Source organism: Elgaria multicarinata, chromosome 23 (genome assembly GCF_023053635.1).
Source record: "Elgaria multicarinata webbii isolate HBS135686 ecotype San Diego chromosome 23, rElgMul1.1.pri, whole genome shotgun sequence".
NCBI lineage: Eukaryota > Metazoa > Chordata > Lepidosauria > Squamata > Anguidae > Elgaria > Elgaria multicarinata.
In genome coordinates this window covers 10,873,063-10,900,584 of record NC_086193.1, presented here as the reverse complement: position 1 = coordinate 10,900,584, position 27,522 = coordinate 10,873,063, and the positions used below count along the sequence as shown (strand labels likewise).

General features: G+C 57.5%; 1 protein-coding gene across 4 annotated transcripts in view; it reads left to right on the top strand.

Annotated features, from left to right (window-relative positions):
* The window catches only part of MYO9B (myosin IXB), a 62,448-nt gene extending 34,993 nt beyond the window's left edge, over nt 1–27,455 (top strand). Inside the window, exons 14-41 of one of the 4 annotated variants that reach the window (XM_063147106.1) lie at nt 76–151; nt 2,588–2,701; nt 4,868–4,907; nt 5,060–5,182; nt 6,483–6,563; nt 7,841–7,951; nt 8,668–8,790; nt 9,903–10,052; nt 10,153–10,319; nt 10,877–11,791; nt 12,448–12,514; nt 13,307–13,431; nt 14,243–14,406; nt 14,891–15,081; nt 15,700–15,798; nt 16,612–16,788; nt 17,848–17,889; nt 18,543–18,654; nt 19,113–19,186; nt 20,086–20,278; nt 21,096–21,224; nt 21,536–21,641; nt 21,946–22,077; nt 22,896–23,019; nt 24,848–24,895; nt 25,805–25,938; nt 26,438–26,565; nt 26,668–27,455. In XM_063147106.1, the coding sequence (XP_063003176.1) occupies nt 76–151; nt 2,588–2,701; nt 4,868–4,907; nt 5,060–5,182; nt 6,483–6,563; nt 7,841–7,951; nt 8,668–8,790; nt 9,903–10,052; nt 10,153–10,319; nt 10,877–11,791; nt 12,448–12,514; nt 13,307–13,431; nt 14,243–14,406; nt 14,891–15,081; nt 15,700–15,798; nt 16,612–16,788; nt 17,848–17,889; nt 18,543–18,654; nt 19,113–19,186; nt 20,086–20,278; nt 21,096–21,224; nt 21,536–21,641; nt 21,946–22,077; nt 22,896–23,019; nt 24,848–24,895; nt 25,805–25,938; nt 26,438–26,565; nt 26,668–26,888 (4,166 nt within the window). In that variant the 3' untranslated portion in view covers nt 26,889–27,455. Of the gene's footprint in view, nt 1–75; nt 152–1,388; nt 1,479–2,587; nt 2,702–4,867; nt 4,908–5,059; nt 5,183–6,482; nt 6,564–7,840; nt 7,952–8,667; nt 8,791–9,902; nt 10,053–10,152; nt 10,320–10,876; nt 11,792–12,447; nt 12,515–13,306; nt 13,432–14,242; nt 14,407–14,890; nt 15,082–15,699; nt 15,799–16,611; nt 16,789–17,847; nt 17,890–18,542; nt 18,655–19,112; nt 19,187–20,085; nt 20,279–21,095; nt 21,225–21,535; nt 21,642–21,945; nt 22,078–22,895; nt 23,020–24,847; nt 24,896–25,804; nt 25,939–26,437; nt 26,566–26,667 lie in introns of all 4 variants that reach the window. The other 3 variants (XM_063147107.1, XM_063147109.1, XM_063147108.1) reach the window with 3 other exon arrangements.
* The last annotated feature ends 67 nt before the right edge of the window (nt 27,456–27,522 follow it).

Sequence of the window (27,522 nt, the reverse complement as noted above, 5' to 3'; positions counted from 1 at the left end):
TCAAGCCTCAGTTGCCTCACTGGCAAAGCCAACGCGGTTCTTTTCTTTCTTTTTCCCTCCCCTCTTGGCCATCAGGGGTGGTACGACACGGACCCCGGATTCCCCTTGGAGAACTGCAGCAAGCCAACACGCCCATCGAGAGAACTTATCGGTAGGAGGCAAATTTCGTTTGGTTTTACCTACTGTTTATGGAGGGGGTGCGGGGCGTGTCTGTCCTTCTTCCAGACGCTTTGGACAAGGAAAGACCTCGCGTCGTATCACTTCCTGATCTGCTTCTCGTTCTACCGCAGTCGCTCCTAGACAGTTCCGTCTACCGGTCTTGCATGTAAAACATTTCTTTGCTGCCTTTTCAAGGCCGAGGGAAGCTTCCGCAGAATTAGGCTATTAAAAACAATTAGAACCACAGCTCCATGACACCCTTTGGGGGTGGGGGGAGAGGCCTAAAAGGGCTGTCCATCAAGAGGAAAGGCCAAGCCCCAAAAAGGACCCATAAAAGTTTTGTGACCGGAGGATTCTTGTGGCTGAGGCCTGCATGTTGCCTGCGCTGCAGAAGCTGGCTCTGCCCGCGTGTATTGATCAGGCGCCTGCTTCTCCTTTCTTTCCCCGCCTTTGGGGCTCTTGTGTCGATGGACGTGGCTTCTGTGAAGTCTCTGCCCGTGCAGTTCAAAGAGAGAAGTGGATTCTCTACTTGCTGCCATCGCTCTTAACAAACTCGGGGCGCACGTGGCCTCTCTCTCCCCTCTCAGCCAGGGCTCGGAGTATGGGGGAAAGAGAGCGTAGTCTTTTAAGGAACCCCCAGTTCCCCCTTCCCAGTTTTAACCAAACCCGTGCCCCTTTTCGCTTTCTAAAATCCCGTCGTGAAGGAGCCCAGAGGCCTGGTCTCCTTTGGCCCTCAGTGCGTGATTTCGAGCAGCATAACTCCAGGCGCTTTGCTTTTTGAGGAACGGGGCGTCGCCGGAGACACCCGTCCTCTCTCTGCGTAAAGTTTCAGCTGCGAGCCCTTAAAAGCCCCCAGGGGAAACAGGCGCCTCTTAGCACCGCGGTCCCTTTCCCCTGTCTAAAACGGCGGCGTGGGCGTTCTAGCCAGCACCCCCTGGATTGGAGTTTGCAGCCCTCCTCCTAAGTCAGGCTTGGAGGCCTAGGAGAACATCGCCGGCTCTTCCTGACGCCCGCCTGTTCCCTTGTGGCAGTGCCCTAGTGCACCAGAACTCCAGTGGCTGCTGGTCCTCTTCCCCTGGGAGCCGCCAGCGGGTGCAGAGGCCGAAGCCTGGGGTGGGGCGGGGCGCCTGGGCCCATCTTCCCCTCCTGCTGCCGCTCCTGCTACCCTCCTCGCTTGCTTCTTTATCCCTCTGTTTATTTAGCATCTCTGCATGTCCCCCTTTTTGCAGCTGCTCAGCGCTTGATTTCTCATTTGATTGCTCTGAGGATTTTGCTATAAGCGCTTTCGAAGACATCATTGCTTCGTACGAAAGCAAGAAGTAAGTGGAGAGAGGTGGACAAGCGCCGCGCCGGCGGTGGCCAGGGAGGCACAACCCTGGGCAGACAGGACCTTCTGAGCGCCACGGGGGCCAGAGAGCGCTGGCAGGCAGGCAGGCAGGCAGCCGGGGCGGGGGGAGTGGGGGGGACAGAAACAACCCCAGATCTCTACCGTAGTTTCAGTACTGCGGTCACTGGAGCTCTCAATTGGGCTAATTCTCACGGCCCCCCTTGTTCAGAGCTGCTTTGGCAGTCCAAATCCATAATGGTGCTGAATAGCCACAAAACATTTAGAGGGCTGAAAGCCAAAAGAACAATTGACCCACTGGTGTGTCTCAGAAGAACCGAGGCGACTCTTCTGCCCAGGAGTGACCTTTCACACTTCTGTTCTCGTCTTTCTCTTTCTCCCCCCCCTTCCCTTCCCTTTCCTTTTTCTTTTTGGCTTGTGCCTCTCTGGAGGGTGGCAAAGGTAAGGTGCGTGTGTGTGTGTGTGTGTGTGTGTGTGTGTGTGTGTGTGTATGTGTGTGTTTTGTGCTGAGGCAAGACCTTTTCACAAGCATGGTGCATGGTGGGAGGCTGGTGACACCCACTGATTGAGGCTCTTCCCAGGCTGACTTTGAGGGCTGAATGTGGAGCAAGGGAGCGCCATTGAGTCCAACCCCCTACTCAGTGCAGGAATCCACCCTAAAGCATCCCTGACGGCCGGCTGTCTGGGTGCCTCCTGAAGGCCTCTCGTGCGGGAGACCCACCACCTCCCTTGGTGATTGCTTCCACTGTCGTACTGCTCTAACAGTCAGGGAGATTTTCCTGGCATCCAGCCGGAATCTGGCTTCCTGTCCCCAAAACCACAAAGGGCAGACCTGATTGCGGTACAAGCCCAGCACTGCCTCTGCTTTGCAGCTGAAGTGCACGTGCGTTGAAGCCAAGGTCAGCCCAGGGGGAGTCCCTCCTTTTGGTTGACTGTGGAGCATGTGAAACGGCGACTTTGGGATTCCTCTGTTTTAATTCCCGGTGGTTCTCTTTCCCGGCTGTCTCGTTTCCGTCCGTCCGTCCCCCTCTGTCCCCCCCGCCTCGTGTTGTGGGGGTGTTTGTGTATCCGCCGTGTCTTTAGGGACTTGCATGAGCAAATAGTCAGGAGCATCAAGGGACTGCCCTGGCAGGGTGAAGATCCCCGCAAGCTCCTGCAGTCGCTCAGCCGGTTCCAGCAGCCCCGTTGCCACTTCCTGTGAGTTTGTGGGGGCAGCAGGCGGTTGGGGCAGAGCTCAGCTTCTCTCTCGCTGCGCAGGAATATACGGAGCAGAGCGGGTCGTGCAGCGCTTGAGCAAATGTTTGCAAAACCTCCTTGAGAGACGTCGAGGGCCCGCCCTTGCAGGATTTTAGATTCATGCCTTTGTGCCGAAACTGCACGGTACTGCGTGGGGTGGGGTTTTTTAGCTCGCAGCAAGTGCTGCGTGTTTGCAGAGGTGTTTGGGGGCGGTCTCGAAACGGTGGATTGGCTTCCTAGCTGCCTGTTTCTGGCCACCACCAATCCCATCCCTTCCAGCACATGTATAGCGGCTTTTTCACTCAGTCGCGTTTCATTTTAGAAAAGTATTTATTTATTTATTTATTACATTTATATCCCGCCCCACAGCCAAAGCTCTCTGGGCGGTTCACAAAAGTTAAAAACAGTAAACATTAAAAAGTATACAAAATTTAAAAACCATCAGAAACATAAAAAACCAACAGTATAAAAACAAGAGTATCCATTTAAAAAACAGCAGTTCTGGGGTCCGTTAAAAACAAACTTCGCGTTGTTTAATGCCTGGGAGAAGGGAAAAGTCTTGACCTGGCGCCTGAAAGATAACAATGTTGGCGCCAGGTGAGCTTCATCAGGGAGATCATTCCACAGTCGGGGGGCCACCACTGAAAAGGCCCTCTCCCTTGTTGCCATCCTCCGAGCTTCCCTCGGAGTAGGCACTCAGAGGAGTGCCTACTCCGAGGTAAAAACACTCCGGCAGGGCCCTCTTTCGAGCAGCAGGAGAAGCAACCCCTCTTTCCTCCACCTCCAAACTTTGATGCCAATGGCAGAGAATCTGTCTTGGTGTCTCTCAGTGCCCCCAGTGACACTTGGGAGAGAGGGGGAAGAAGCAATAGAGGGCTCCCCTCCTGTTTTCTTACCTTCTGTTTATTTTGAAGATTTACAAACCCACCTTTGTCGAATTGTTCTCAAGGAGGCTGACAGGCAACAGGTTGTAATAACAAAAGGAAAGAAAAGCCCGCTCTCTCTCTCTCTCTCTCTCTCTCTCTGCAGCTGTCTTAGACCATAGGAAAGGGAGAGAGGGGAGAGAAGAGGCAGGGAGGTCTGCTGGATTTTAGGAACCGGGCAGCAAAGATGGGGAGATGGGCTGGCCTTTCCCAGCTTTGCTGCTTGAGCCTCTTATCAACCAGAAGATAGATTCAACCTGGGATCTTCAGCCTGCAAAACCCCTTTTCGACAGCCTCTTCCAGCCCTATTTTCGTATAAGTAGCCCAAACGCTTCCCCAAGGGGCGCACGGCCCTCGGGGCTGATTATTCACACATGGCGCTTGGCTCCCAGTGTAGGCCGTTTGCTTCAGACGAAGCCGACGTGTATTTTTATACACCTAACGGGGGTGGCGGGGGGCAGTCCCCCAAGGCAGACGTGTAGAAGTGTGGCTCCCTATCAACAAACCACTGTTTAGTCATCACTAGGGAACATGTGGCTTATAAAGCCATTGGGTCTGAGCTGCTTGTGCAGTTCCAAGCTGCCCCCAAATGCGTTGTCAAGGGGGGTTGGCAGGCGATAGCGTTGCCCCTGCGAAGAAAACCGTGCCACCACTTCCTCCCTATGAACCCCGCCACCACTGCCCGTAAAGCCGTCTGTCGTTCAGAACCCTCTCTCGAACGTTTTCAAGAACACCTGTCGTTTTTAGTTTTAGAAGCCCCGCTTCCGGAAGACGGTGGAATCCTGCTGGTTTCTGTCACAGCGCAAGCCCTGCTCGTGGCTCTACGTGCATGTTTATGTCTTTAAAAGTTTGAACTTTTAAAGGGTTGGACTCGATGGCCTTGTAGGTCCCTTCCAACTCTGCTGTTCTATGATTCTATGAAATCCTGACTTAATTTTTGAGGCTTGGGGCTCAAAGAAAAGCAGAAAAATGCGTGACAAAATTGCAGGAGTTGGCAACACAGGATTAGTTCAGTTACGTCCCACCTGCTTTAGCAGCCCCCTCACTCACTCCCCCCCCCATTTAGAACTGCTGACCCATCACCTTGTTGTGGGCTGCTTCGCTTGATCTAATTTGCAAGGCGTGCTTTTGCTGAACTAACAAGATGGAATCCCTGCCACCCCCGGCCTGCTTACCTCTCCAATAACGTTTCCTATCTCAACAGGAAGAGCAGAGGTACGAAGCAGAAGCAGGTCATCCCAAAGGTAAGATTCAAAATACGTTTTGAGATATACCCGGGGTGGGGCATTATTTTAAAGAACGTGATTCCCACACTTGGGGGGGGGAGCGTTTGGGCCGCCTCCCCGGGAGCATGTTTTGTAATGGGGTTGGGGGGGGGCAATCTTCTCGGCTGCAGAATTTGCTGGACTCCAAATCCTTGAAGCTCATCGTGAGCATGACGCTGCACGACCGGACCACGAAATCCCTCCTGCACTTGCACAAGAAGAAGAAGCCGCCCAGCATCAGCGCTCAGTTCCAGGTAAGAGAAGCCCCCGGATCTGGGAGGGGAAGCGCCTCTGCTCCGCGCCTGCCTCCTGAGTGCTCCCTGCCCCATGGTTAAATCGGGCATCCTTCCTCAAGGCACACACAGTGGCTTACCTAAGACTGTAGAAATCCAACCCCCGAAAGAGAAACCCAAAGGGAGGCCAAATAGCCGTTTAAAGCAGCAGCAGTGAAGGTCCTCGGATTTTATGCATTTGTTTCCTGCAGTTATTTATAGGGGTGTGCACGGACCACCCCCCCGATCCTCTTCGCGCCCAATCCGCAAATTGCGGATTGGGCCCGCTCCGCCCCACCTCAATCCGCCTGGGGGCCACTCCGCTCCGCTGAGGAGCTCCGCAGTGGCAGGGAGTGGCGTCAGCCCCCCTCCCTCCTCCCCCTTACCTGTGTCCGTCCGCAGTCCCGCGGCTGTTTCAACTGAGCCCGAGGACTCAACCAAGAAGACTAGGCCGCAGTTGCCCCCCGATCCGCTCCTGCTTCTCCGGTCCAAGGAGAAGCGGACCACATCCCTAGTTATTTATATGCTGCCTTTCAGGATACAAGTCCTACCAAGGCAGCTGACAAGTGGCATCACAGTAGGAGCCTCACAATGAGTCATCTGTGTTTAAATACCGTCAGCCTCCTTCCCGCAGGGCAGCTGGTGGAAGACCGCTGTGAGGGCGGGGAGAGTCCAGCTGGAACAAGCAGCCCATTTCACCTGGGTCTCCCCTGGAATCCTTTCCACAGACAGGGTGGGGGGTTCCGCCTGGGGGTGGGAAGGCCTTTAAAGACCCGTTAAAACAAAGCAGCCACTGGGGAGGCAGGCATGCCCCTTTGGGGAGGCCATTGCACATCTCGGGGGCTACAACCGAGGAGGCTCCTTCTTCATCCCTAGGTGAGACTGCAGCGGGATCCAAAGGAGATCCTCTGAGGTGCAACAAAGCTGATGGGCAGACTCAGGCAGGAGGGGGGGTGGCTCCTGGGAGACGTGCGTCTTTCTGAGCCCTTACAGTCCCGGAAAGCGCTGCGTGCCCCCCTTCCTGTCTGGAAAGGCTACGTGCCGGGGGCCCTTCAGCCCTCAGGAGGCCGTTGGGGGCGTGTGTGGCCTGAGTGTAACAGAATGGCGGTGGCTCACGACGTTGTCTCGCGCCTGGCACCACGGGACCAGGCTGCCGCGCCCTCAATTCCCTCCCGGGTCTTCGCAACAGGGTCTTTTCCCTTCTGGGAGGGGGGTGAGCTGCCCCGTGAGGCCTCAGCCAGGGGACAGGTCCTGACGCCTCCCTGCCGGTGATTTGTTTCAGACGTCCCTCAACAAGTTGTTGGAGACCCTGGGGAAAGCCGAGCCGTTCTTCATCCGCTGCATCCGTTCCAACTCCGAGAAGGTAGGTCGGTCAGCCGGTTGGCTCCAGGGGTGTCGCCTTCCAGCCTCCCCCGTCTCCTTTGCGTGCCTTAGGGACAGTTCTGTCCCTAAGTTCTGTCCAGTTCTGGGCTCCACAACTCAAGAAGGACTCAGACAAGCTGGAGCGTGTTCAGAGGAGGGCAGCCAGGATGATCAGGGGTCTGGAAACAAAGCCCTATGAAGAGAGACTGAAAGAACTGGGCCTGTTTAGCCTGGAGAAGAGAAGATTGAGGGGAGACATGATAGCACTCTTCAAATACTTAAAAGGTTGTCACACAGAGGAGGGCCAGGATCTCTTCTCGATCCTCCCAGAGTGCAGGACACGGAATAACGGGCTCAAGTGACAGGAAGCCAGATTCCGGCTGGACATCAGGAAAAACTTCCTGACTGTTAGAGCAGTACGACAATGGAACCCGTTACCTAGGGAGGTTGTGGGCTCTCCCACACTAGAGGCCTTCAAGAGGCAGCTGGACAACCCTCTTTCAGGGATGCTTTAGGGTGGATTCCTGTATTGAGCAGGGGGTTGGACCGGATGGCCTTGTAGGCCCCTTCCAACTCTGCTATCCTATGATTCTATGACAGCGGTGCCGCCTGGGTGCGAGGGCTACGCGTGAGCCTCGAAGTGTATAAGGATTCTTCGCCTGCCTTTGGTTTGGGTCCAGGAGCTCATGGGCTCAAGCAAACACATTGCAGCAGCCCCCAGTGTTAGCATCTGCCTAAAGCCAGGGGAGAAGCAAACGGAGCGCGCAGCGACGTGACGCTCTCCGCTGGCTCTCCGCAGATCCAATCCTGGCCGTCAACCCTCGTTCTCACTGACTAACGAGCTGCTTAAATCTACATAGCTATAACACAACATCTCCGAAGGGGGGTGGAAGCATTCTTGGTTTTTAGATGAAGCACAAGCGTTTTGGAGGTGTTCCCTCCCCGTTTTCCCCAACCTGGTGCCTTTGAGATGGTTTGGACCAACTCCCATCAGCCACAGCCATCAGGAGTGCTGGGGGTTGTAGTCCAAAACACCTGGAGGTTGGGGAGACTGTTCTTTCTGGTGAAGCAGGGTCACTTCCTTCACCCCAGAACGCTTTAGAAACTTGCTCGTTGTTTACTGACTAAAGACGGAGAAGAGGAACGCTCCTTCCGCCGAGCAGGCCGGGGCTTCGCCGCGAAAGCTCTCTGGGCAGCCTGCGGTGGGGACCTCAGCTCCTCCTCTCCTGGGGCTCCTGTGGGGCTCCTGTTTCGACGCGGTGCTCTTTCCCCTTCCAGAGGGAGCTGCTCTTTGACGAACGGCTGGTGCTGCAGCAGTTGAGATACACCGGGATGCTGGAGACCGTGAGGATACGGCAGTCTGGCTACAGTGCCAAATTCAACTTCCAGGTACCGTGGGACTCGACCCGTGGCCCTTTGCCCTGCTTGGCCGGCCGAAACCACCCCTTCGGCCTCCCCCCACCCACCCCCTGGCCTCTCCTGCGATTTGTGGGAACCCCTGGCAAGGAACTGGAACCCTGAAGCTGCCACCGCCTCCCCCCCCCCCTTTTTTAATAACTGCCCTCCGCCTGACGGCCGAGGAGCCATCTTTTGGGGTTATTTAAAGCCAAGTTCGTAAGAAGATGCTTTTATGGACTTAGGAAGCCGCCTGAGGCGAGGGCAGACTCTGTCTCCGTCTCGCTACCCTCGACGGGCCGCTGCAGCTCTCAGGCCGAGGGGGAGGGAGGCAGGAGGGGGAGCACTCCGTTTCCCAGCAGTGCCTCTGGGCTGGAGGTGTTGGGGGTCAAAACCGGGGCGGCTTCGTGTGTCCACAGCGTGTGCTCTCGGGTTGGGCTCCTGGCTCATGCCAGCCCTCCTGGGGAACAGGGGTGAGGAACTGCCTTGCTTGTGACAGGAGACATGGCAAGCAGCGTGCGGTGGCCCGGTCCGTGCCTGGAGCGTGTGGGAGGGCTGCGGGCCCCACAGCTGCCTCGGCTCTCTCTGTCTTCCTGTGGGGGGGGGGGGCGGATGGCTTTCCCAACAGCAGGGCAGGCTCCAGCTCTGGCTCCTGGCGGCAGCTGGGCTCCGCTGAGCAGCTCGTCTCTCTCCACATGTTGCCTCCCCAGGATTTTATAGGCCAGTTCCAAGTGCTGCTGCCCAAGAAGGCCAAAGCCTCCAAGGAGGAGATCGCCGCCCTGCTGGCCAAGCTCCGGCTGGACCCCCACAGCTACCAGATTGGGAAGACCAAGGTCTGTGGTGCTCCCTGGCGCCCTCCAGAGGCCAGGGGGAGGCTGGGCTGCCTTGAGGCGGCCCTCTCTCTGCCCGGAAGTGTGTGGATTTCTGTCGTGGCAGGGGTTTGCCTGGGACCCTGACCATGAGGAGGCCCCTCCGTGTCCTGGCCTCCTGCCCGTCTCTTTCTGCTCTGCTGTTGTCGTCCCCCTTCGCTCTTCCAGTCCCGCTGTCCGAAAGTCGCCTCCTCCTCCCCTTCCTCCCTTGAGCAACGCGTGCTGCCTCTTGGAATACCGGCCTGGTGCCGTTCCCTGCTCCTAACGGAGCGCTGTGTCATCGGAATGAGCGGCCGTTTTGCTCTCGGCCTCGGATCTCAGCAGGGGCCCACGGACAAAAGCCCTTCCTCCTCCTCCTCCTCCTCCTCCTCGCTCACTCGCCTGCCTCTCGCTCTGGAGATCACAGTAGCGGTGGCGTTAAAAAGAGGAGCAGCAGTCGCCACGGCCGGCTTGCTCCCAGCCTCTCTGCCTCCCAAGCGAGGAAGGAGCAGCCGTGAGCTGGCGCTGCTGCGCCCGTGCCCCTGCGTATGCAGATAGATATTCAAAACCCACACCTGCGCACACACATGGGGGGTGTTGCTGGGAGAGGAAGACGGCTTCAAGCTGGACGTCCTGGCGTCTTTTAGGTAGGAAAGGGCTCTATGGTTCCTGCCGTAGAAACCCCATTCCCAGGAAGCAGGCAGGAGCCTTCATGTACGGCTTCCCAGGAAGCTCTGGGACTAGGAACAAATCGGCTGTGGCAAGAACCAGAGATCCCAGTTCCTAGAGTGTCTCTCCTTTCCCCTCTCTTTCTTTTTTTGAGTGCCACCAGTTGTCATTTCTAGCAGCAGTGGCAGATGCTGGGGCATAGGAGGCCACCAGCCGGCCGCCTCTGCTTTAGGTGATAGCTTCCCCGGAGCAGGGCCCCGTCCTCTCCTGTTGATCAAGAACAGCTCCTTGTCCGCACATCCCAGGTGTCATCCGGCTCCCCCACACATTCCTCAGCCCTCTTGATTCGCCCCAGTGCCCGGCTGTAAGACCCGAAGAGGCCGGTCGTAGGCCTTCCCGTGACCCCCGGTGTCGATCCTGCCCTCCAGGTGTTCATGAAGGAGGCCGCGCGGCAGGTTCTCCAGGACACCCTGCACAAAGAAGTCATCCGGAAGATCGTGGCCCTCCAGAGCTGGCTGAGGATGGTGCTGGAGAGGCGGCGCTTCCTCCGGACCCGGCAGGCCGCCGTCACCCTGCAGGTACAGGGGGGCCCTGCCCCGTGCGGCCGCCCCCGCCTTCCCGTCCCCCTCCCTCCGAGGCCGGCTGTTGGCAGCCTCTAAACTGCTGTCTTGGCTGCAGGCTTGCTGGCGTTCGTACCGGGTCCGGAGGACGCTCGAGAAGGAGAACGCTGCCGTCTACATCCAGTCGGTGTGGCGCGGGTACAGGGAGCGGAACTCCTACCGGCAGCGGAGGGCGAGGGTTTGCCTCCTTCAGGCTCTGGTCCGGGGGCGCCTCCAGCGGAAGAGGTGAGCAGGGCAAGGTGCGCTCTCTGTCTCAGCCGAAGAGATCAGGCTTCATCAGAGTCCTGCTGGTCAGAGATCCACCCGGTGCAGCATGGGGTGGAAAGAAGCCTGGGGTGGATGGATAGGTTGCTGCAACCTCCCAGTCCTCGGCCACGTGGCGCCGGGGGCTCGCAGGGTCGAAGCCCCGGACCTGTTCATTATCAGGGACCCTGGCATCCCCCGCCCACTGCTGCCCTCCTTCTCTCAGGCTTCCCTGTGAGCTGAGCTGCAGGGCGAGAAGGGCACCTGTTCAGCAGCAGCCTGTCGCTCCCTGTTGACATGGAAAGGGTTTGGGGTGGTTTGAAGTGGGGCTCTTCATAAACAGCTGCCTGAATTGGTTCTCTGCGGGGAGGGGAGGCTGTCAGGGCTGCCAGGACACTTCCAGATTTGCCCCTGTAGCCTTGCTCCTCGGTGTGTCGCGGGGGGACGCTGCCTGGTCTCCTTGGAGTGACCTTTTCTGAATGTACGGCCCTTGTTCCCCGACCCCATCTTTTCACACACCCCCACCCCCCGTAATCTAGATTTCGTCAAATGGTGGCAGATAAACAGCGCGAGGAGGAAAGGCAGCGGGCTCTCCGGCACGAGGAGGACAGGCTGACCCAGCCGGAGGGACCCGTCCCGGACCAGACGGCTGCAGAGCCTGAGGTGCGGCCGGATCAGACGCCCGGGCTTGCGGTGGGGAACGAGGGCGGCGCAGAGAATGCGCCGGCGGAGACGCAGCCTCCCCTCCCGCCTCAGAAGAGCAGCAGCAGCAGCCGGGAGAAGCGCGAATCCCGGCGGCAGCGGGGCGTGAAGCACAACGCGCTGCAGAACCAGCACGCCGCCTTTGCCCTGGAGAGGCCGCCGGGAGCCCCCGGCCAGGAAGAGGGGCTCCTTCTGGAGAGGCCCGCGGAGGAGAAGAAAGAGGAAGGCCACGAGCAGGAGCCGTCCGTGGGGGAGGGTGGGGCTGCCCCTCCGGAACCGTTGCCCCAAAGCGCCGAGGAAGGAAGGGCGCAAGGAACAGGGGGCGGCGATCCTCCTCCTCCTCCTCCGGGGAGCGGCGCTGCAGCGCAGGATCCGCCCCCAGGACTGCGGCAGGCGGAAGGGGCCTCTCCAGAGGGCGGCCAGGGGCCAGGGAGGCCGGAGAGCGCCAGGCTTCGAGGCAGCCAGAGCTTCACGTGCCCTGAGAGGCCCTCGGAGCTGGCCCTGGGCGCCCCCGGCGGCCTCGCCGCCAGCCAGAGCTTCCGGAGCCAGCCGGGGGCAGCGAAGGAGCTGGGCAGCCCGTCCTCCATCCAGATCCAGCGGTACCAGGACGACCCCGAGAAGCTGCGGGACAAGCGCGAGCGCTGGAAAGGGCGGCGGCAGCAGGCCGGGGACGGGCTCGGCGGCGCCGGTGCCAACTCCCAGTCCTTGGAAGAGAAGAGCGAGACGGCCGGGCCTCCGCCCCTGCGCTTGATGTGAGCTCTCCCGAAACGCCCCCCCCCCCGAGCCCGGAGGGAGGGAGGGATGGAGCCTTTCACGGGAGGGGGGGGGGGAGAACTGGGAGAGGGGAGTCAAGGAAGGTGCGGTCGGAGCGTTTCGTTTGCGCCAGACGGGTTCCGCCTCTGCGTTTACGTATCGATTTGATTCCTGGACGGACACCCACACAAAGTGGCTCACGTGAAAGAAGGCCATTCCCCCGCACCACCACCACGTTTCATAGAATGACCTGAAATTGACCAAGGAGGTTTCAGAGGTGATTTTTAAAAACCTCGATTTCCTAGAACGGCTTCTGGGAGCGTCAAGGCTCGGCTTAGCTCAGCCTTCCCTAACCTGGCACCCTCCAGATGTTTCAGACTACAACTCCCAGCCCTTAGGCACGCGAACTGAAGCTGATGGGAGTTGAAGTCCACAACGCGTGTTGGAGAAGGGCGCTTTCAGGTGCCTCTGGCTTGCAGCCTCCTGGCCTAGAGAGGAGGAGGAGGAGGAGGAGGAGCTGGGAGCCGCTCCCCGCCCCATCCTAGGAACAAAGCTGAGGGCTCGTGGCCAAATGTGTTAGACTGCAAGTCCCATCTTCCCTGTTCAGAAGGCACGTGGTTCCATTGACAGGCGCCTTTTGTCCCTCCCCCTGCAGAACGAAGCAGACGGCGTCTTCCGTGGACGACCTCCTCAGCCTCACGCTTTCCGCCTCCGCAAGCCAGGTACGCTCGCCGCGGAGAGCGATCCGCCGCTTTCGAGTCCGAGGGGGGAACGCAGAGCGAGCCCGAGGAGGAGGAGGCTTGCTCAGTCCGAGCTCAGCTGGGCCGGGACAGGGGAAGGCACAGACGTTTGCTGCTGTATCACCACAGCCGGTGCCTAGATGGCTGGAGGAAGCGGCCCCAGAGCCCGGAGCCTTAGCTCAGGGGTGGAGCACTGGGTGGGTGGGGGAACTGGTTTTGTCCCGAGGGCCGAATTGCTTCCAGGCAAGACAGTCTGTGGCCACAGGTCTGCCCTGGGCAGAGCCGCATCCATAAGTGAGCGGGGGCCACCTCAGTTCCAGGACGGGGCCCCACGGCGTGATTGCACAGACACCCTGCCCCCTTTTTAACCGGTTTGCAGCAGGGCAGGGGCCCTTTTTTAAAGGGTGTTTTTTTTTTGCAGTGTCGGGGGGAGGGGGGCAGCCCAAGCTGCAATTGGGCTTTTTTAAAGTCTTTAACGCAGCGTGGAGCAGAGAAACTGCCCTCGCGCGATCCGTGAGCGGAGGTAAGGCGGAGAGGCAGTCCGGTCGGATGGGGATCTCTCGCGGGCCGCGTTCGGCCCACAGACCAGAGGTTCCCCACGCCTGCGTCGAAGGGCAGCCTGTGTTCCTCTGCTTCAGAAACGCTCTCCTCCTCCTCCTCCCGCTGCCGCCGCCGCCCTTTCAGGGAACAAACCCTTGCCGCTAAATGGCTATAAAATCGCCACCTCCTCACACTGCATTTGGGCACCGGCTGGCTTTGCTTTGTGTGCTGCAGCTGTCGCCAGATGCGGGTGACGGGAATCGCAAGAAACCGCTCGCCCTGAGGAAGTCCGAGGAGCCGCCTTCCGCTCTCGACGCGGCTGGCCCCGTGTGGATCCCTGGCCAGCAGGTGGATGCCAAGTAGGTCTACCTGGAGCTGTGGGAAAGGGCGGTGTGTGTGTGTGGGGGGGGGAACCGGCAGAAGTCATTCAGGGCAATCCGTAAAAGGCGGCTGGAGCCATGGAAGAAGGGGAGCCCTTCGATGGGACCGTCCCGTCCTGCTTTTCCCACAATCTCTCGTCTGCCCAGGGATGCGTCTGGCAGAACAATTCCCCCTGGAAGAACAATCATCAGATAATTTTTTTAAAAATTAAAAATTCAAAATCTTTTAAAGATAGAACTTTGTGCGTGTGTTTTTTTTAAAAAAGATTATTTTTATTTTATTTATTTATTCATTTATTAATTAAAAAAAAACCCTTTCGAAGTTTTTAAAAACTTTAATCTTTATTAAATGTTTTAAAACTTTTAAAAAATAAGTTTTTAAACGAGAATTTTTTAAAAACTTTTATTTTCTGGGGGGGAGGTTAACGTTTTAAAACTCTTGAAACGTTTTTCATTTTTTTAAACTCTCTTAAAAGAGCTTTAAAAAGTTAACATGCTTTTTTAAAAGCATATTTTTTTAATTTTTAATGGATTTTAATGGATCCCAGAATTGTTGTTTTTAATGGATACTGTTGTTTTTAAACTGTTTTTTATGTTTTTTTAAATTTTGTATACTTTTAATGTTTACTTTTAATGTTAATAAAATAAATAAAATAAATAATTTTCATTTAAAAACACACACACACACTTTTACACCTTTTTTCCCTTAAAAATTCGGCTGCTTTTTGCCTCCGCGTAAAACACCCGTGGGAGGGGGGGTCACCATGCCACCTGCTTTTTTTCTTGCCAGATCTGCCTTCAAGAGTCCCTTGCGGAGAATCTTGCGGAAGAAACCAGACAAGAAGACCGCGAAGGAGGGGTCCGACCCGCCGGAGGAAGGCGAGACCTTCCCACTCTTCTCATGCGTGATGCCCATGGAGACGGCGACAATGACGGCGCAGAAGGCGGCAGAAGGTGAGGCTGTCCATGTGCAGGAGAGAGAGACACACACACACACACCTCTGGAGCAAGGAAAGAAGGCCTCTCTCGGTTCTCCGCCTCCTGCTCTCGCAGGGTGCTGCCAGAAACATTCTTGGCTGTTTAACAGCCAAGTAAACGTTCTGTTTAGATCCAGGGGTAAGGGAACAGGGCAGCCCCCGCTAGCAGCCATTCCACTTCCCCGAAAAAGCTCCCATTCGTGCAAACGGTGCCCTTTTTTTCCTAAGCCCGGTTGCTGCACCGGGGAAGGGGAGAGAGAAGTGTGGCCCCCTGCCACCTCCGGGACCCACCTGGAGGCTTCAGTATTAAATGCCGCCCCGCCCCCCCCCCTTGGCTTGTAAGTCTGCTTGAGTGATTTTGCCAGAGGCCTGCTGAGAGTGTTTGTGGCAGAACGAAAAGGGTCCGCCGCTCATCCTGCTTCTGGGTCCTGTGTCGTCGTCCCCCGCCCTCTGTCCCCCAGCTCCTTCCAGGCCTCCAAACCGGCCCCTGGCGGAGGAGCGCCCAGCCAAAGAAACCGGCAAAGCCAAGAGGACGCGCACGATCAAGATCAGCAAGGCCAAGACCGCGCCGGAGAAGTGGCGGGCCCCTTTCCCCAGCGAGATCGCCAATGCCAACGAGCTCAAGTACTTGGACGAGTTCCTGCTGAACAAGGTGAGAGGGATGGCACAGGGGCCAAGGAGCCGGGAGGTGGAAGAAGCCGGAAAGGAGGGCACGGGGCACGATCGGCTGGCTGGCTGGCTGGCTGGCCGGGGGGGGAGGGGGGCGGTGTTAGCTCACCGTTTGCCTTTTGAGGCGTTTCCAAGACCTGTGAGGATGCAGCCCAGTCCACAAAACCTGGGGGCGGGGGGGGGGGGGGGCTCACTAAACGTGTTTCAGCCGCAATGCCTGCTCAGATTCACGTGCCTGAGTCCAAACTGCTTCGCGTGGGGGGAAACAGGCACCAACTGCGCGGGATGGATTGAGGCCCTCTCAACGGGGACAAACGTCGTTTCGTTTCGGTACTGCCCCGATAGCCCAAAGCTCTCTGGGCGGTTCCCAAAAATGCCACGTCCTAAGAACAAGCTGAAAATGAAAGAGGGCAAACCCTGTGCAAGTCCTTAATGCGCGTATACGGCACTCTTAGTCACGTATTTTATTCCAGGGCAGAATTGGGGGAAGGGGGTAAGTCACCCAGCCCCTTTCTTTAAGAAGGAGGTTGCAGAAGAGGCCCCCCTCCTCGCTATATTGGTGCTAACTCAGCCTTGTTCCCCCTTCCACCCCCCTCCCCAGATCAATGATCTTCACTCCCAGAAGTCCGCTATCGAATGCTTGTTCTTTGAAGCCACCGAGAAGTTCCGCGGAAACATCAAAACCATGTATTCTGCCCCAGTAAGTAGCTCGCGCGGGGACTTCTGCACGGAGGCGCACCGAGCTGATCGAAACCAAGCTGGTTTGGAACCAGGGTGCTTGTGGAAATGACGCTTGCTTGCTCCTGGAAATAGCCAGTGGAATACCTGTCTTCTTCACTGATCAATTGTAAGCTACTCCGAGAGCCATTTTGGCTGAGGTGCGGGATAAAAATACTCTAAAAAAAATAAGTAAATAAATACATGGAGCCTTAAGAAATTCACTGGGAACAGGAAAAGGTAGAGATAACGTTACCGCTTAAGAGATGAGAGGTATATACATCGATTGAGGGCCCAGTCCTGTGCATGTTTAGACCCGGGGTGGGGGGCAGTCCTACCACTCCCAGCCTCCCCCTTGCCCTCCATGAATGTGTCTGATCCCCTTTTTGAAGCCGTCCAATTTGGCAGCCGTCACTCGGATGGTTAGCGCGTTCGCATGCAGTCTGTACACGCTCTGTGAAGAAGGACTTTCCTTTTGGCGGTCCTGAAATCTCCCACTGTTCCGTTTCGTGGAATGACCTCGTTGGGCTCTAGTATTATGGGAGAGGGAGAAAAAAGTACTTCTCTGCCCCGAATTTAACGCCAGTCGTTTCTACTTCTGAGAAACGGCCGAGTTCCCAGAGTGGAGGCACAGAAACCTGCCTCACCCTGGAGCAGCCCACCGGCCTTCCTCTTTGCCATTTGAACCCGAGGCGTGCCGGCTGCCCGTTGAGCCCGCTGGGACCCCCGGGACGGGCCACGTGTTCTACACATCCCTGAACCGGGAACTTCCGAACCTTCTGCTGCCTTTCCACAGAACGGGCAGATCCACGTGGGCTACCGAGACCTGATGGAGAACTACCAGCTCCTCGTGGTCAACATGGCAAAGCAGAGGGAAGAGAAGGACGTGAAGCTGGTCTTGAATCTCTTCCAGTCCCTTCTGGATGAGTTTGCCCGCGGCTACGCCAAGAAGGAGGAAGCGGAGCTGCCCAAGGTTCCCCCCCCCACCCTATCCTCCCACCCTTTGCACCTCCAGTCTGGGATTCGACGTGGGCGGGGGCGGGGGGCTTCAGAAAGGCGGTGGGGGAGGTCCCCATCCACACCATCCTTTCCCGGCCAAACCGGGGGTCCTCGCGCCATTTTTGTCCTGGGTTCAGCGCCACGGTTCTCAACCTGTGACCTGGCGGAAGGTGCCTGGGTTTGTCTCGAGCTTATTCCGAGGGTTTCTGGATCCAGTTGGGTTTTGAGGCTTCAAGCAGCTCCGGGTTAGGAGGGGCTTTTGCACTCCCCAGTTCCTAGGATGTGGCAGAGTAGCCAAAAACTGGTGCCTGTAGAATGGGAAGAAAGGAAAGAGCCAGGGAGGAGGAGGGCTCTGTATCCCCTCCGGTATCCGAGGCGGTCTGTCTGCGTACTCCGGTTGCTGGGGAGCATGGGCGGGAGGGTGCTGCCGTGGCCCGCTCACGGGCTTCTCACAGGCAACTGGTCAGCCACTGTGGGAGCAGAACGCTGGACCGGATGGAGCCTTGGTCTGATCCAGCACGGCTGTCCCGATAACTGGACCCAGGGAGGGTTTCCCTGGAGCTGACGGCCCATCCGAAAAGCTCGTCTGGAGCCAGTGGGTCAGTCCAGCACTGTTTGTGTGAAGGCAGGCGTGTGACGAAGGGAGTTTTCAACGACGGATCCAAGATTGCAGTATAGACAAGTTGCCCTCTGGGTCCTGCTCGGACTGCCCGACCTCCTCCTCTCTGGCGCTCTGGCTGAGCTCCAAAGGTTTAAAGGGGGGTGCTGGACTCTCCTTGCAGCCTGAGCATTCTGCCACGGTCCGGGGGGGGGCGTTCCCTGGCTTCCCAGGCCTCCCAGCAGCCCCCAGGATCTCTGTTGCCCCAGGATGAAAAGCGCCTGCCTCCCGCCCCGTCAGAGACCACCGCGTGACACCCGTAGGGGAAAAAGGGTTTATGTTCTGCAGGTGCCTTTGAGCGCTGCCGGAGAAGAGAAGCCAAGAACAGGCCATTAAAATGGGACAATTTCCCCCTTTTATCCCCCTCCCCGGCAGCAAAGCAAGGCCCAAAAGAAGAAGAGGAAACAGGAGCGTGTGGTGAGTAACCGCGTGGCGGGTCGGTGTTCTGCCAGTTGTCAAATGATGGGTGAGGTTTGTTCCTACCCGTTGTAGAAGCTCTCCCTCCCCGGCAAAGAAAGCTGGAGGGCAGAGGCAGAAAGGGGAGGTGTGACGGCATGTGAGTGTCGTTTTGGGTTGCCTGAGCCCCAGTGGACAAATGTTCATCCTTCTATTGATGGCTTTTGTCAGTGGCAGCCGCCTCTTTATTACAGCCGTACGACCCGTTCGGGTTGAAATGCAAAAACACAAATAACGGAACACAGTTAACACTTTGGTCACTATGAAAAGGTGGGAATCGGTGGCGCTTTCTGGAAATGCAAGCATTGCGGGGAAACGTTCCCGGGGACAAACTTCATAACTTTCACAGCAGAATTGGGCAAGACGGCGCAGGGGATTACAGCCGTGCTGTGTCAAGGGACGCATCCCTGCCGTTCTCAGGTTGGGGAGAGTAATGCCGTTCCCCAAAACTCCTGAAAGACTAGAGGACAGGTTGGGTCTTTTGGACAGAGAGCCCTCGCCAGCCCTGATGTTTGCAAGTGCTGCCTTTGCTCCGCATACGTTCACTCGATCCCTGTCCAAATACATATGCAAAAGCAACGCGTCCACAATAGATTTCTCTTAACGGTTTGCAGATTGAGGAAATCCACGGCCACGTGTTCGTGAGCTACCAGGTGAACATCCTACAGTCCTGTGAGCAGTGCCCTTCCTTCATCTGGCCCATGGAGAAGGCCTGCCTGTGCCGCAGTAAGTTTGGGGGCTTTTATGAGGGTCTCTTTGTGACCTTCACCAGAGCAGATCCACCTCCTTTCTGCCCACCACCAATCACTTCACAGTTTTCCAGTTGATCGGCACTTGGCAAACTGCTAAAATGATTTTTTTTTTTTTTGTTCCATGCTGGCTTTTCAGTCCTTTTAAACGCAGGCCTTCCACGATTTTGTTTTTACGTTTCTCTCCTGCTCTTAATTTTGCCGGTGATGTTTTTAAAGTTGTACATTTTTGGGGGTGGGGGGGGGGAGAGGTTTAAAAGAATTTTCAAGTTGCTTTCAAGCTTCTTGAAGCTTTTCCCTGTTGTTTTAATTGTAAGCCGACTTGGGGTGCAGGTGATGCTGTTTGGTCCCAAAGGCAACTCCTAAATGTATCAATAAATAAGTAAATTCTAATGGATCTTCTCTGTCTGTTTCCCCCTGTCCCCTGCCACCCAGTCTGTAAGCTGACCTGCCACAAGAAATGTCTGTCCAGGATCCAAAGCGGATGCACGTCTTCGCCAGCAAAGAAGGTAGGCGGCAGCTTCTCCCTGGCGAGCTCTGAGCCAGAGCGGACGTGGGAGCGCAGAGGCTGTCTTCTGTCGCAGCTCGTGCAGGTGGCCTGCTAAAACCGCTTCCCCCAAGCCTGGGACCCTCCACATGGGTTGGGCTGCAATTCCCAGGATCCCCCAACCAGCTGCTGGCTGGGGGATTCTGGGAGTTGCAGCCCAACCCATGTGGAGGACCCCAGGATTGGGGGAAGGCTGGTCAACAAACACTGCTAGAACTCTCTGCCGGGGGAAACCAAGGGCAAAAAGACGCCAGAGCTCAGGACAAGCCCCGCGTGTTGCTTTCAGCAGTGGGCAACTTAGATACCTCCAGGAAAGCCCACAAGAGAAGTCCATGGAGCCCATCACCCCCTTCTGAATATGCCCAGTACTGGGAGCCCTGGCCTTGGCTTTTGAAGGCCAGTAGCTGCGGATAGCTGGGCGGGCATTTATCGAACCCTGAAGCCGACCCTGGAAGTCCCAGCTGTTTCCAGGCACCGTGTGCTTCCGAGCGTGGCTGATCGGTGCTTTGGAGGATACCGTTTGCGTTCACAGGTTCACTCTCCCAGGACGTGGCGGTACGGGTGGAGACCGAGTTTTGTGTGCGGAAGGTCCCGGGTTTGATTCCTGGCAGCCTCTGCTGCCAGTCTGTGTTGGCAGTCCTGGGCTAGATGGACCCAGGGGGCCTGACCCCCCTCTAATGTTACCCAGTGCTCCTTCCTACTGAAGGGACGTGGCATCCCAGGAGCCCAGAACGCCCCAGGCCAGGAACCGCCCACAAACCGGGCTCCGTCTGCCCTCGCTCTTTTGCCAAGCCTGAACCGTGTCAATGCTGTGCTGTTCTCACCCTTGGTAACGCTCGACCCCTCTTCTTCCGGCCTTAGGGCGACCACGACCCGGAGCCCCGCCATTTCGGGGTGTGCGTGAGCGCCTTGACCAGCGAGAAGAACTCCGTCCCTGTCGTCATGGAGAAGCTGCTGGAATACGTGGAGATGCACGGCCTCTACACGGAAGGCATCTACCGGAAGTCTGGCTCCGCGAACCGCATGAGGGAGTTGAAGCAGTCCTTGCAGGCGGGTAAGGGGCACAGCCGCTGCGCTCCCCCCCCCCCGGCCTGGGGGTGCTTGGTAGCTGGCGTGTTGGTTTAAAATACAATTGGTGGCCCCGTTTTGTCCTTGAAATGGGGCAGCTAAGAAGAATATGGAACGAGCCAATTAAAATATCAGTAGCAATACACACAGACGCACACACAGTAGCAAAAATAATAATAAAACAGGAGAGCCAAGCTTAATCAGAGAAATCTAAGCAGCAGCGAAATCAAACGCTTGCTGGACAAGGGGAGATTGATCAGTGAAGACGGACCATCCACCGGCAAAGGCGACGGTGTCGTTCTGTAGCATGGAATGCCACGGACTGGGTGCCACCATGAGAAAGGCTTCTCGTGCATGGTGTAGATGGCGGGGGTGTCCGCAACCTCTTTTGAGTCAGTGGGATGTCACGGGCACTTGCACAAAATGGCTGTTGGGGGTGGCCAATCACAGAGAACACTAATTCCTAGTGAGACCGAGAGAAAAGGCGCTTCTAAGAACCGAAGTCAAAGGCACCTGAGCCCCCAAACGCACAGCCGCTCTTTTGAGCTCAGATAAAATAGTATTCTTTTCTTTAAACCTTAAGAAATGCCTAAAAATCAGGAGCAACAAGGCAGCTGGCGGGTAGAAAGAGGAGCATCTGTGGGCACGTTGGTGTCCCTGGGTGCCACACGTCGGAGACCCCAGGCACCGATTCGAAGGGGCGCAACGGTGCATCTGCCCTGGGTTCAGAGTGCCCTGACGTCCTCTCCCCCTTCTCTCTCCTCACCCCCTCCGCCCCCACACCACTCCACCGCCCTTCGCAGACCCAAACTCCGTGCCGCTGGAGAACTACCCCGTCCACACGATCACCGGGATCTTCAAGCAGTGGCTGAGGGAGCTGCCGGATCCGCTCATGACATTCGCCCAGTACAACGACTTCCTCCGGGCAGTGGGTGAGTGTCCCCGGGGGGTCCCAAAGCCCGCCGCGGAAGCTGTCCCCTTCTCAGGGAGGGGAGGCACTGCTGCCTGTCTGTGCGTAGGAGAGGTCTCTCACTTAGGATGGCTTAAGAGAACCTCCACGTCCCAAAGCAGTCTATCAACGAACGCGAGATGGCGGGGACAAACCCCAGGGCAGAGAGGCCCTGCCTGTGGGCTTCCCCTTGGGACACAGAGTTGGCCGCCCTCCCTCGGAGGCAGAGCGCCAGGCTAGAGGCTCTGACGTAGCAAGGGGCTGTTGTCCTCACGCCCTTCTCGCTCCTCGCAGAGCTTCCAGGGAAGCAGGAGCAGCTGTGCGCCATCTACAGCGTCCTCGAGCAGCTCCCGCGAGCCAACCACGACACCTTGGAGCGTCTCATCTTCCACCTGGTCAAGTAAGGCCCTTCTCGGACTCTTCCGCAGGCTCCCACCGCCCCTGCTTTGGCCTTGGAGAAGGGCTCCTAGCCGTGAGCCCCGCAGTTGGGATTTTCAGAAGCAGGCAGAGGGGTCTTGGCTTAAAAGAGGCCTCCGAGATCCCTCCGGGCTCCGGAAAGTGGGTTTGGGAGTGCTGAAGCCCAGAACCTCTGGGCCCAAAAGACCTTTTTTTTTTAAAAAAAAAAAAAAGTATCCCCTGTTCCGTAATGCCTGTTTGGGCCCGTGCGTCACCATGCCGGCCTCTTCCCTCCCCCCCACATGCAGGGTCGCCCTGGTGGAAGACGTTAACCGGATGTCCCCCAACGCTCTGGCCATCGTCTTCGCCCCCTGCCTCCTGCGCTGCCCCGACAACTCCGACCCCCTCACCACCATGAAGGACGTCTCCAAAACAACCACGTGAGTTGAGCCCTCGGCAAAGTGGGCCCCTCTGCCCGCCCCGCCGGCCACCGCGAGGCCTGCACGCTGCTTCCTCTCTACGCCAGCCGTGAGGCGAAGCCCCCTGGGCGGCTCCCCAAAGGGAAAAAACGTTAAAGCTCTAAGCTGGATGGCTGCACGGAGCAGGGCCGGGTTGGAAACCGATGGCCTCAGAGGCCCCTTCCGGCTCAACCATTCTAGGATAAAACAGAACATCAAACTTCTTTAGAAGTTCAAAACTGCCTCCTCCTTTTGCAGGGGCACCCAGAGGAGGGTTCTTGAAGGCGGCCTTGGGCCTTGAGACAGTCCTTTGGGTAACCCTGGAAGAAAGGTGTAAAGCCAGGCAGCTCTGGAGGGTGAGTGGGAGGGGCACGCCGGAGTCCTCCAGAAGCAAACCTTTAGAGGAAGTGTCTTCCGCCGCCTCGGCCGTCACCTTCCGGTCGGACATTCCCTCGGGCTCCTCGATCTCCTGGCCAGACGGCCTCCTCGCCACCCTTTGAACCCGCTTCCTTTGACTGATTGAGCCCGCTCCCTCTGAGGGAGTGCAGAGGCCGGGCCGTTCAGCAGAGAAGTGGAGCCGGTGGGAGGTGGACGTTGGCTGGTTGTTCATAGAATCCTAGAATAGTAGAGTTGGAAGGGTCCTCAAAGGCCATCGAGTCCAACCCCCTGCTCAGTGCATGGGCCGCTATGTACGATCACCCAGCAACCACCCCACCCACATCCCGCTAGGTCCACGGGGGCTGCCCTCCCATCATCCCCGTCTTCCTCTTTCTCCCTCCCCGCCCCCATGATGTACACAGGTGCGTGGAGATGATCATCAAGGAGCAGATGCGGAAATACAAGCTAAAGATGGATGAAATTTGCCAGCTGGAGGCCGCCGAGAGCCTCGCCTTCCGGCGGCTTTCCTTGCTGCGGCAGAACACGGTGAGCGCACGGCCTCCGGGGGGGGGGGGGCAAGTGGGGAGGTTGGCCATGGAGATTTTGTGAGGGGCAGATTCTTGCCTGACAGGCTGCCTTCTAGATGTGCCGAACTATGACGCCCGCAACGCTCAGCACGTAGGTCCTGCACATCTGGAAGGCGCCAGGTAAAGCAGGCTGCAAGAGGGTTTCTTTTAACTCCCGGTGAACCATCACGGGGATTGCAGCAGGAAGGGTGGATTTGTGATCCGTGAGGCCCTGTTTGTGTGTGTGTGTGTGAGAGAGAGAAAGAGAGAGGGTGTAGAAGTTGGGGCTAAAATGTCAAAAATATTACGACAATCAGGGTTGGACGGCCACCTGCCTGGGACGTCCTGGATTGCAGGGCCTGATTGTGTGAGATCTGTTTCCTCTGGAGGAGGCCTGAAGACGTGGGCCCAGGGGTTTGGAGACCTTCGTTCACCCACCTGGATTCTCAGCCCTTGACCATCTTGGCTAGCTATGTGGAGAGGAAGGCCATTGGCCGGGTGGCTTCCGGAGGTCATGAACTGAGAGAGGGAGTGGCCCTGGCCCCGAGGAGGAGGAGGAGGAGGAGGAGGAGGAGGAGGAGGAGGAGGGTGGTGAAATGGCTTCTGAAGAAACCCTCACAGGGCCTGGGAAATTCCAACAGCAGTGGCCCAGGCGCCAACGTTCCCTTCAGGGCAAGGTCCTTGGGAGGGTCCCAATTCCAAGTGCTGTTGGGTGAAACGGATTGTTTGGGCCCAGAGGTCCATCTGGATTTCGGGTCGGAGGCAGCCGTGGGCGCCTGATAAACATCCAGGCCGGGTTGATTCACCCTGGTCTCTCAGCGGCTTTTGATCCCGTCTCTTGTTAGGGCCCCCCGCTCAGACCTGCAGGGTTGATTTCAGCATTGGGGGGTCATTCTATCTCCCTCCCACCCCAAGCTCTTTTAACGTTTGTAAGAATTTAGGAAGAGCCTTGGTGCTGGATGAGACCAAGAGTTTTTAATGCTTTCTGTACGTATGTTCTGCGTTTTAGAATTTTAAATTTTGTATACTTGCTTTTATCTCAAGTTTAAGATTTTTGTAAACAGCCCAGAGAGCTCTGGCTAGGGGGGCGGTATATAAATGTAATCAATCAATCAATCAATAAAATCTAGTCCAGTGTTCTGTTCCCACAGCGGCCAACCAGCTGTTGACCAGGGACCCACGAGCAGGACGCAGGTGCAACAGCACCCTCCCGCCCATGTTCCCCAGCAACTGGTACACACAGGCTTACTGCCTCGGATTCTGGAGGGAGCGCAGAACCATCAGGGCTAGGCGCCTTTTCCTCCAGGGATCTATATGAGGTCACGTGGGGATTTGGAGCACGGTGATCTCATTCCGCTGAGGATCCCCAGCACTCCGTCCCCGTCCTCAGAGTCCGGTCAGGCTGTGGAGGTGCTGAGCCGTTGTCACGGGGCCGGAGGAGGGCTAATAAACCGATCCCTCCCGTTGCAGGTTCCGCCCCTGTGCGTGAGAGAGAAGGAATTGCGTGTGTGTGACACGTGCGAGGGGGTGTGTGTGTTTCTGCCCACTTTGTGCAATAGCCTCAACCCTGGATCAGTTCTGCCCTCTGGCAAGAAACGTTTCCGCCCCCCGCTAAGTTTGCACAGAGCCATTTGGAGAGATTTTTTAAAAGCATTGATTTTGTTCGGGAATATCCCGCTCCGCCCCTTCCTGCTTCTCCCGTCCCTGGTCTTGTTTCCATGTCGTTGATTTTGCTCCAGGGAGAGCCGTGCCACCGTCTCTGTGCCTCCTGCGAATGTGTCCTTTCGTCTCTTTCTCCTTTTCTCTAGCTGTGGCCTGTAAAACTGGGTTTTTCTTCTCCCCGCGAGGGAGCACGGGTAGGTGGCAGACCGGGTGCATGGAATGGTGTTCTCCCCACCCCACCCCGCCCACCCCCTAACCCCCTCCGAGCGTCACCTGGGGGCCAGGACAGGCAGCTTTTCATTACTGGCCCCAAGCGCGTCTTCCCCGCCTCCCAACGCTGCATGCTTCATGGTGCAACAGGGTTCCTAGCCGGCACGTGAGCAGCCGTGTTTGTGGGCCGGAGGTTCAGCAGTGCTTTGCTTCTAAAGCAGGAGAGGAGGTGCTGCTGGACCCCAGGTCCACCGCCTCGGAGGCCGTTTGCTTTCGAGGGAGCCCTTCCACGCTAACCCCGGATGCCTTTGGTTTGTAGATAGCGCTGCCTTTTTATACTTTTCAATACAGAACGGGCCGGTTGGCTTGTGATTGCTGAGTGGGGAGGGGGCGTTCCCTTTGCACATGCTCAGAAGCAGCCTTAAAAAGGGGGGAACTCACACATCCCACAGCATGGAAGGGCGGGAAGAATTTGCAGAACAGCCTTCCTGAATCTGTCATCTCGTTTGGCATGCAAAAAACCTTCGTGCCTCTCCTCTATTGACCCTCGCAACAGCCCTGCGCGGTGGACTGGCTCCTGAGAGGCCCATTCGCTTCAAGGCGCGGAGTGCTGTGGGATATTGTCACCTGGGGGTTTCTTTGGACTCAGCCTTGGTGCTGCCTTTGCCACGCTGTTCTGGTCCATCCGTTTGTTATCCCATTTCAAGTCTCGAAAAGCTGACGAGCTGTTAAACAGTAAACGCCCAGAACTGAGGCTGCTTCGTGATGCATTGCAACCACCAACGAGGGGACGCGGGGGGTGTGAGCTCCGTGGCTCCGAACTAACCCGGGGAAAGCAATGCGCCTCCTTCCGGGCCGAGGCGGATTGCCACATCTCCCTCTCTGCCTTGCAGAGCAAAGCCCCCCAGAGTGCGGGGGCAAACGGCACCCCCCCGCCCACCCTGGGCTTCCTGCCCGAGGAAGAGGAGCCAGACAACCGGGAGAAGGAGCTGCTGATGGAACGGATCCAGTCGATCAAGGAGGAGAAGTGAGTGTTGGGCCCCACCGGCCTTTGAGAGGCAGACAGACGGCTCTGGGCCCTGGGAAAGCCGTCTTGGAGCACAGAGGCGGCTGTGCAGGAGCAAATAGCCCTCCGCACCCAAGTGTGTTTCCGGGAGGGGAGGGGGAAGGTGAGAAGGTCTTGTCCCCAGTGTGTTTCTCATCCTGTTTCACACCTGGGCAGGGTCTCTCCTGGGGCCACTTTTTTAAGCGCCTCAGTTGGGCTAGGAGGCGATGCCGCAGCCCCCTTTCCCATCCCACAGTCCTCAGAACTGTAGCTCAAGGTCTTACAGACATTTTAAGTGGGAGGCATCTCTTTGGTGGTGCGTGTGTGGGGGGGTGCTGGCTGGGGCATGCTGGGAGACGTACTCCAATACAACCCAGGGGGCACCGGGCGTTGAGGGTGGCTGCTCCTTTCTGGACGCCGGACACTCCTCCTAGAAGTCGCCGTCGTCATCCCAGCTGGCCTCCGTTTCTCTCCCGCGCAGGGAAGACATCACGTACCGGCTGCCGGAGCTGGACCAGCGGGGCTCCGATGAGGAGAACCTTGACTCCGAGACGTCGGCCAGCACCGAGAGCCTGCTGGAGGAGCGCGTGGGGGGCCAAGACCCCGGAGGTCAGTATGGAGCTTCTGTGTTCGCGCCTCTTCCGCAGCCCTCTGGTGCGCCATTCCGCTGGGCACGCCACCTCTCCTCACCCCAGGCTCCTCTCTTTAAAGGGAGCGACCCACCTCCCTCCCGGGGCCTCAGTCCCTCCGCCAAAGATGTGACTGGACCCCCCAACGTCCCGTTGCCACCGGCCACGGCAAACCCTCCTCCTCCCGCCACCGTCGCCACGAGGTGCGGCGCGTCCTCTGCGCTGCTGCTGAAGGGGAAGCAGCTGCAGCGAGCCCCGGTGGACGGCAAGCCCCAGACGGCCCCCTCTGGGTTGGACAGCTGACATCAGCCCAGCCCGGCCCACGCCGAGACGGGGCGGCGTCTCCCGAGGACGAGGTGGCCGTGGCGAAGCTTCAGGAGCCGTTCGAAGTGAACGGGCCGGGTGGTCTGCTGCAAATGGGTCACTGGCAGGCCCTGCCCAGGAGCAACAGATCCCGACCTTTCTCAGACGAGTCCATCGCTCAAACGCCGCCTTGCTGCTCGACAGGAAGGAACGGCCGCTGTCGGGCCGGGGCTTTTGAGCGCCGCTCCGCCTAGAAAAGCTTTGGCACTTCTCCGGGCTGCCGGAACCCCAGCTCTGCCTTGCGGTAAGCGGCGGCAGCCCCGGACCATCCCGCCCTCTCGGCATTCCCTGGCTCGTGCCTTCCCTGCCTCGGCTCGCAACGGGCTCCGATGGGACTGGAAAGAGGAGAAGGCCCGCCGTACGTTTCTGCTTTAAAATCTGTTTTCACGACGACTTTCCACGTGGTTTACAAGAACTTTTAAGTGTTTTGTAACAACCGTTTAATGGAGACCAAAAAAATGTATCGATGTTGTTTATATATTAAAACAGTGCACTTTTTTGGGGGAAGAGAGCGTCGGGGTTATTCTTGGTAGTTTGAGCCAGAAGGGGTTTTCGTTTTTCCTCCAAGCTCCTG